Source organism: Aegilops tauschii, chromosome 4 (genome assembly GCF_002575655.3).
Source record: "Aegilops tauschii subsp. strangulata cultivar AL8/78 chromosome 4, Aet v6.0, whole genome shotgun sequence".
Classification (NCBI taxonomy): Eukaryota; Viridiplantae; Streptophyta; class Magnoliopsida; order Poales; family Poaceae; genus Aegilops; species Aegilops tauschii.
Genome location: NC_053038.3, coordinates 432593776 through 432602858, shown reverse-complemented (window position 1 = coordinate 432602858; position 9083 = coordinate 432593776). Strand labels below are relative to the sequence as shown.

The window sequence follows — 9083 nt, the reverse complement described above, 5'->3', positions numbered from 1 at the left end:
TGCCTCTAGGGCATATTTTCAACACTCGATCTCGAGCTTCTTCGTTTTGACGGCTTCCTCCTTTTGACGGCCTCCTCCATCTCGAGCTTCTTCGTTTTTAGCTCCATGTAGGCCTTCATTTGCTCCTCTTTTTCTTGGCGTCAGCGTGAGCACCTTCTTCGGCTTCTTCTTCTTCGAGGGGAGGACGACAATGGTGTCCGGGATGGCGGCGGCGGCGTCCTTTGGCTCGGTGGCCATGGCGGGAGGCGGGAAGTTATTTGGAGAAGAAGAGGGAAATGGGGAGGTTGTGCCCCTGACGGACGGGCCAGGGGAGGACAAGTGTGGGCGTCGCGCGTGTCCGTGCCCTGTCCGTTCCGACGCAAACCCGGCCCAAATTTGAGCCAGAAATGGGTCGCGGACGAAGTGAACGTTTGCGTCGGCGCGTTTTCTATCCGTTTGGTACCAAACGGACGGGGATGGACCAAATGCGGTCATGCGTTGGAGTTGGGATCACTCCATGGAGGGGTCTACCGGATTCCACTCCGTCAACCATCCTCCAAAAAAGGGGAAGAGATAAACAAAACTATCTACCATTTATCACCTCAAGTATGCTGGTGTTGGTGTTGGTTTAGCCCAATCCTAAAGGGGAAGCCTGCTAATCCACAAATACAGTTATACAACAGCAACTGATGTACAATATAGACCTCTCCCCCGGAGCTAATACAAATAGGCAGCCGTACAGGTTGTACAATGGGGAGCAGTTTTCTTCCAATATTATCTATCAACTTCCGTTCATCTTCATCGCGGAGATGAAATAACTAACAGTCTTTCTCATGAGCTCTTTGAGACTGATGAGCGAAGGCGAGAATACAGTGTGGTGTTCCTCAGGATGAGGTAGATGATGAACGCGAGGTAAACAGCCAGCACGACGCACAAGCTTGAACGAACGACTGCGCCCCGCACTTCGTTGGTGTAGAAGGACAGTATGAGGTATCCGTTGATGAGCATCAGAAAGATTGTGACGATCCAACTTATCACCTAAACAAGAGCACAAAACAAGTTAGCATGGCAAACGAGGGACGGGCAGTGTTACTATTTCTGCAATGTTGCATTATCGCCACCCACCAAAATCATATATCTTCATGATTTTTTGCTTATCTGAATACAATTTCATCATCAAACATATAATTGCAGACTAACTAAACAAAAAAACTGGTCGAAAATCTGCCAAAGTTGGAAAATATTGAGTGGATACAGCTGTGGGTGCCTAAGTAAATCGGGATCTCAAATTAAGGGCTCTCTGCTCGGTAATTGCGGGATTAAAATCTTTTTAGTCCTTTTCAGACGAATTACACAATCTTATGCAGTGACACGACCAACTCATACAGCAGCAAATGTAACACCTGAAGAACTAGTTGAGTTCGTTGCTAACACGAAAGCTATGAATTTTATGAATAACAAAAGGTCGAAGCTAACTTACTTTGGTGATAGGACCGACCACGAATGACCCCATGAGCTGCTCACTCGAAACAAGGGTGATCAAAGGAATCAGTGCAAATGGAATCTGAATGGACTGAAGAACATTGAGTGACTCGTTCAGAACGTCCATGGTAGGATCTTCAGTATCAAAAAATAAAGCCACAATCATAGTTGGAATAATGGCAAAGCTTCGAGTAATCACTGCTCGTAACCACTTCTTCAATCGAAGATTAAGGAAACCTCCCATGACGAATTGGCCGGCATATGTGCCGGTGATTGTGCTGCTCTGTCCAGACGCTAACAACCCAATAGCCCAGATATAGAGGACAGGAAACAGAGCAGTTCCATATTTCTCCTGTAAGTACTGGCCAGCATTCTCAAGACCTATGTTATCAGCTTTGTCGGATCCATAAAATCCTTTAGCGAATACCGTTGTAACGCAGATGTTAATAAAGAAAGAGACGATGAGAGCAAGAATCGACTCAATGTTGTAATAGTACACTGCTTCTTGAACACGCGATTTCTTTTTTGTGTCAATCTTCCTGGACTGCACTAGCGCTGAGTGCAAGAAAACATTATGGGGCATGATGATGCAGCCCACAATTCCAACCGCCTGCTTGATGGTCTTTGAGCTCAGCTTTGGAACCACCAAACCTAATTATGAAAAAGATTGAATAAATTCTTCTACGTCTCGAGAGTGCATCATAAACAAAAGCATCTGCCAACATATCAGACCGAGAATTACCGATCAGAAGCTCCTTTCCACTAGGCTTCGTTTCACCAAACATGATCGCAAATGATATAGCCATGGTTGCAATCAAGACGCCGAAAAACGCTTCCAATTTTCTCACACCATAATTCTCCAGGAATAGAAAGATGAAGCTGGCATGAAAAACATGTCATATGAGCCAAAATATAGCAATACATATCAGTTCTGCCGAAAAAATCTTCACCATAAAAGGAAAGAGGCAGTTGCTGGTACATAAACAAAGCTGATGTCATAATCAGACAAGGATTGAATAACACCACCATAGCAGACAAAGGATAAACAGAAACTTTTATCTAATCATTATCCACCCTGAAATTTTTGGCAGGACTCCTCCAAACGATTATTTGATTATTTTTGTTCCTTCCATTGCTATCAATCTCACCATCCAAAAATCCCAAAACATTGTGGCAGTTAGTGACTCAGAATAAGCAGTAGTAGAATTGTACGGATAATAGACAAGAACACATGTCCATATTTTAATCTCTGTAACAACTACAAGTCTCTGACCAAAGAGAAACATAACAGAAGGTACTAAACCGACCAATAAACATGCAGTGCCGCCTGAGCCACACAAGATTATACTAATAATTATTAAGAGAGTGAAGCCACAACTGGAACAAAAGGTCACAAACATTCTGCAACCTTCGGACATGGTGAAGTTGTGATATCGACAAAGTTAACAGAACTCCTTTGTCTGCATGTTTCTCTAGCCCAGACTGTTTTTATTTTTGTGCCGATGTTCCAAAAAAAAGAAAAGAAAAAAGAGCAACCAAAGTGTGCAAACAACAACAAGTTCATTCGATTAGCAAGGAGTGGGGAAGCCCCTCTAACCCAAAAATGTTTTTATATTTCTGTGGGAATTTTCAGCCCCATGATGCCTCAAAAGTTAGTATGAACTTTTGTGCAACAAACCAACAAGAGGAAGCAAACAAGGAGCAGTCCCAGTCAGAGTCAGGATCGATTCCCTGCAAGCACAGCACACCAAAAACACGCTGGATGTATTGTTTATTACCCAACAAACAAGATGGAACTGATCAACTGAACGAATCCAAAGACAAGCACGAGAAAAGGGAAAGAAATGGAAGCAGAGTCAGTTTACGCGAAGAAACGCATCGGATCTTCAGATGCCATCGCTGCGCAGATTTTTACTACCTACCAGAGAAAGGAACACCTGAACAAACTTATTCGCGAGCTCTAGTCTCGACAACTCCAAAAGGGTAAGAACAGAGCGGCTCGAATTGCAACCAACCAACAAACTAGAGGCCGCCAAAATCTTATGCAGTTTGAGTTCGGTGCCAAGAGGAAAAGAACAGAGATGGGGACCGTGATTTAATTCTCGTCGCGAGCAGGGGCAAGAGCAGGAGCAGGAAGCAAACTGACCAGTCGAAGGCGGTGATGACGACGCCGCCCCAGAGCGGCACGATGCCCCCGGAGAGGATCTTGATGGCAATCGCGCTGCCGATGACCTCCTGTATGTCGGCGCCGACGAGCGCGAGCTCCGTCATGACCCAGAGCGCGCGCGTGGCCCAGGGCGGGTACTCCTCCCGGCAGAGCTCGGCGAGATGCTTCCCGGTGACGACCCCGAGGCGCGCGGAGAGCAGCTGCACGAGCGCGCCCATGACCGTGGCCCAGAGCAGCAGCCAGAGGAGCTGGTACCCGGCGGCGGCGCCCGCCTGCAGGTCCCCCTCGAGGTTGCCCGGGTCGAGGAAGCCGATGCACATGAGGAAGCCCGGCCCCGTGAAGCGCCAGAGCTTCCGCCAGGAGAAGGCCGGGCGCGCGCGCGCGGCGCCGGGGTCGCCGTCGTCGTCGGGCTCCGAGTCGGAGATGGAGATGGAGACCTTGTCGTCCGAGTCGTACGCACGCTCCTCGTACTCGTCGTGGGAGGAGGAGGCGGAGGCGCCCCCGCCGGGGAGCAGGCTCTCGGCGAGGTCGCGGGACGCCATGGGAGCGGAGGATGCGTGCGCGAGCGGAGAGTGGGTTGGACGGGCGAGTGAGTTGGGAGATGGGAGTTCCTCTGACTCCTTCGTGAAATCAGGACCGGTTTCTGTCAGAACGAATTTATAGCTCCATTTCCTAATCCAAACATTTTTTTTCTTGAATATAATCCAACATTAACTGCCTTTTTCGACGTCCGGCATCAATCAAATCAAAAAATGAAATTGAAAATTGTGTGTTTTACTCCAAGAAGAAGAAAGATCTGCTGTATCTATCTCCTCCTTTTGAATGAAACTCGGAAAAAATCCAGAAGAATCGCCATGGAGTAAAGTTGCTTCAAGCAACGCCTCGGAGGAAATCGCACCGTTTGTTTGTGGACACGATGCACGGCGGTTGTGCGTAACAGAATGTGGCATCGACTAAACAATTACCCCACGTCGTTGACATTGGGGCCATTGGAGGTAGTACAGTTTTATCTTCTTCTTTTTGCGAAAGTATCTTATTTTTCGTTTAGAAGATCAGGTTGAGTCATCCGTCGCGCTTAACTCGAGAGTCGTGCATGACTTATCTTTACCGCTTGATTACAACGAGCAGACTATTCTGTGAATGTATTCGCAAAAAAAGAAAAGAAAAAAGACTCTTCTGTGAATGCGAAGTGGCCGTGGCTCACATGGTTTGGTTCGTGGAACCAGCCCACTTAAGTTCTACGAGTATATGCCAGGTATTGATGCTCGTATTGTTTGGATTTATTTCAGACTTTTTCAGCGATGTTCATTCGATGGGAGAAGACGTCACGTTGGCTATGAATGCATCTGTGGTGACTTTGCTAATCTCAAAACGTTACGCCGGTTCAGTATTTCAAAGATGCCCATAAGGATAAAATGTATGCACATGTAAGATGGATTATATATGCGTGTATGTATGTGTTCATAAAGGTGGGTGTATATGCGTGTATGTGGGCATTTATGACTGTGATGTGAGCAGACTCTTCTTTCATTTCACTGTTTCCAGAACTGCATTCATTACTGCTTTGGTAATCACACACTTATCATTGTGAGGTGGAGAAATCAGGTAGTTGGTTGGTTTTGTGGTCTTCGTCCACTTAGGGTATTTCCAACACTGTCTCGCAAACGTCCGGATCGATGTATTCGGACATTTTTTGCCATCCAATGCAGTACCACAAGCATCCATGGACATGTCCGCATGTCCGAATTCCCATAAACGAGAAGCAAACATGAACGAAAAGTCTAACGCCCACACGTGTGGGCGTCTGGCAACTCGCCCACCCGCATGGATCCTCGTCCAACCAATTCTGCACGAATCTTGGCGCGTTCTAGCAGTTTTTGTGTGCCACGTAGGACTAAGCTGGTGTGTGGGCATTCATTCGGTCGCCCGCACGTCCTTTTTTCACCACACGGGGGGCTGATGTGCGGGCGTTTAGCAATTCGCCCACACACTAGTTTCACGCACGCAGAGGGGGCTGGTGTGTGGGCGTTTATCACTTCGCCCACACGCCCGTCTCCTAGCCCACACCCAAAGCTGGCAGTTGCCATGTATTTCTGCAGGTATATGGCAACTGCCCTAGCTTTGCTTGTAAGCAGATGACAACTCTTTTTACCCGAGCACATGGCAACTGCCCTAACGTGCTTGTGAGCACATGGCAACTCTCTCTTTTACCCGAACATGTTTTTTTGTCATGCCTTCTTGTAGTGCTACATGGCAACTGCCTAGTGTTTAGTGGGTGGCAACTCTTAAAGTTTTGAAATCATGGCAACTGCAGTAGATCAGACCATTACATGGCAACTGCAGTTGAGCAACCATGGCAACTGTAGTTGTCCGACATGGCAACCGAAGTTCAGCGACATGGCAACTGCAGTTAAACGAACATGGACGAGGGTCTGGACCATGACAACTGCGGGACGCGCGGTGACTGTCACGCGGGCGTGCGGGACCACGAGGTACGAGACCTGACGTACGGGGCATGTGGGCGTCATCTATTTCGCCCACACGCACGCGTGTGAGACGGGCCGGGAAGAGAAAAAAAGGTGTGTGGGCATTACTTTTTTTGCCCACACGTGAGTGTGTGGGCTGTTCCTCTTATACATCACACATGTGGGCAGTCCTCCTAACGCCCACACATGTGGCACTTATCGGCGTCCAACATGAAAAGGGTTTGTCAGCGATCCATGTGGCCAATCAAAAGGGTCACTTACCGCCCTCCTCTATTAGTCCGAATGACGGAAGGAAGGTGATTAGCATGCAAGTGTATGCCGGAAGGTTGTTATAGCCACTAATCATATGTTTCATTTGGCTGAAACCACTAATCAGCGTGTTTCATCTTTGGCGCAAGCCACTAACCTTGGTTTGGTTCACGTGCTAGCAACCACTGAAGCACACTAGTTATGTAATACGGAAAAGCTAAGTGGCGACCGTCCGCCAGCAGAGAATTCACAGCGTCCCCCCATCCCTCATTGGATTCGTTTGCACGAATCGTGACGCAGATTTCATGCCATGTTGGATCTCAAGACCCGTTCCCTATAAAAGAAACAACATCAGACCATTTTCAAAACAATAGAGCTGGGCCCACTGGCTAGCGTCGCAATCCTTCGCGCCAGGTCACCTGGATTACAATCTCAGGCACCCTTTTTTACTCTTTTTTTCCATCGGATGGCATTTTCTCTAAGGAAAATCAACATGGCAGTTATTATAAAATTTCAAACATGTCACATGGCTTTTTTTTTTGCATTATAAGAGATGGCATTTTTTTATTACTTAAGAGATGGAGTTTTTATATTTAAAAGATGGTATATTTATTTTTTAAAGAGATAGCATTGTTATGTTTAGAGATGGCATTTTTTATAATTTACAAGAGAAGGCATTTTTATGTTAATAGATGTCTATTTTATATTATGAGATGGCATTTTTATTTTTTGATAGATGACAATTTTATATTAAGAGATGGCTTTTTTATTATGAAGACATGGCATTTTTATGTTAAGAGATGACAATTTTATGTTAAGAGATGGCATTTTTTTGAGAGAGATGGCATTTTATTATTATTGTTGTTATTTAGAGATGGCGTTTTTTTTTCTATTCAGAGATGACATTTTCTCAATCATGGCATTAACACATGGCATTCTTGTTTTTGGTCTATGAAAAAAAAAGATCTCTATTATAACAGATGGCATTTTTGTTTTTTAAGCATGGCATTTCATTTCTTTTAGATCTTTTTTGTAATTGGGCCTAGGGGCCTGGTAGCCTAAGGGGGGAGCTAAAAAGGGCCACTGGTTCACTGGACCGTGACCTCCCCAACGAACGAAAAACGTTCGCGGCTGGATCGACCAGCTAGGGACTAAATGATCCCTGGAACCTCCATCCCAAGCGACCCGCCGCCAGATAAGGGCGCCCATGTTATATGAGGTGTCTGGCAGAAGGCTATTTTTTTAAAGTTAATAGAAACAGACATTTGAGGTATAACGTTGGATGGGCGGCTACGTATCTGTGCCCGTGGATGGATAGTGAGTTGGATTTAGGGGACGACGTTGGAGATACCCTTACCACTTTTAGGTTCTTTCACGGGGATGCATTGCTTCTCTAGGAAAGGTAAGTGTAAATAATTGCATTCGCTTTCATGGTCATGCATAGTACTTCTCCTCTTCCCGGTAGATCGAAATTGTTACGAATAATGTCTCCTTACAAGTGTTTGCTCACTTTCAAGCGTTAAATCCACATCAAAATATAGTATACAGATTGGAATTTAGATTTACGATTTTGTATTCAACATCTTTGTATGTATTTATTGTGTACATGTGAATATGGGAAACGCGTTTTGTTCTGTCCCAAGTTTATTGTATGTATCAATCTATATTTGATCGCTACATTTTAATATCAGACAAAATTTTAGTCCTCATGCACGGAACAGTTTGCACAATGATGTTTCATTCCTTTCTCAACCATATCAAAAGTGGACCCCAAAAAGGGAAATATAAAATATACAATTTTCATCTGTTTTAATTCATATTGAATTTCAGAAGACGGGGCAAAAGCCGATGACAGCGGCGCACTTGCTGCTCGCTCCACTGCTTGTAGTCGTCGCTAGGTGGTCTAGGGACCTGGATGTAAATTTTACTTCTAGTGTTCTTCGTACTATCTTAACAGTTGATGAATAGATCGAAAGATTTCTCGCAAGAAAAAGAAGAATTTCAAAAGACATGACATCTGATTTTTACAATTTTCTTTTCTAATATATATTTTGCATGTTCTTTCGTTCCAAGGAGATCCTAAGAATTCGACCTATAAGAAACAAGTTTGAAGTTTTTTGACTTTCTACTGCTAGCTGCAAGTTACGGAATTCGGCGATTCGGGCGATGGTGGCTTCCTACTTAAGTACTCCCTCTGTTCCAAATTACTCGTCGCAGAAATGGATGTATCTAGAACTAAAATACATCTAGATATATCCATACATACGACAAGTAATTCGGAACGGAAGGAGTACGTGCCGATCACCAATTCTCCGTTACACCATGGACAGTTAGATAGCTAGGCAACTTGCGCTCTCTGATTGTAAGTGGCTCTAGTCACCACTTATAACAGGTTATGGATCAATTGGGTGTTTGCCTTTCGGTCCAAAGATAACAGAAGAACGGAGGCCTCTGCTTTATATTCCTCCACCCTTTTTTCTTCCTCTCAGCACTTTTATGCGCAGTGTGTGTGTGTGGCGTACCGCGTAATCAACAAGTGTGGGGCAATACGACTACGGTCGGCGCAACCGAAAGACATCCACTGGGACTGGTTACGGGATATCCTGGATAGTGCGTACGACACGAGTGGCAACATGTCTAGCGCTCATGTCACACGATCGATCATGGCTATTCCACCCCTCTACATGCCTCGGCCACTGCACTTGCCACACGATGCCGCT

The 9083-nt window shown here is 45.4% G+C and overlaps 1 protein-coding gene across 1 annotated transcript; it reads right to left on the bottom strand.

The window, feature by feature from the left end:
* Positions 1 to 553: 553 nt before the first annotated feature.
* On the bottom strand, positions 554 to 4598 carry LOC109743337 (metal transporter Nramp2). The gene is made up of 4 exons (XM_020302418.4): positions 3608 to 4598; positions 2204 to 2340; positions 1460 to 2112; positions 554 to 1017 (listed from the first exon to the last, which is right to left on the bottom strand). Exons 1-4 carry the CDS (start codon positions 4168 to 4170, stop codon positions 811 to 813), a joined length of 1560 nt encoding a protein of 519 aa, XP_020158007.1. The 5' UTR covers positions 4171 to 4598; the 3' UTR covers positions 554 to 810.
* Between the last annotated feature and the right edge of the window lie 4485 nt (positions 4599 to 9083).

Coding starts and splice junctions, on each gene's coding strand:
- LOC109743337 (XM_020302418.4), bottom strand. CDS start 4,170: ATGGCGTCCCGCGACCTCGCCGAGAGCCTGCTCCCCGGCGGGGGCGCC. Junction 2,341..3,607: donor GTCATCACCGCCTTCGACTG/GTCAGTTTGCTT, acceptor TTTTCATGCCAG/CTTCATCTTTCTATTCCTGG. Junction 1,018..1,459: donor TGGTCGGTCCTATCACCAAA/GTAAGTTAGCTT, acceptor GCTCTTGTTTAG/GTGATAAGTTGGATCGTCAC.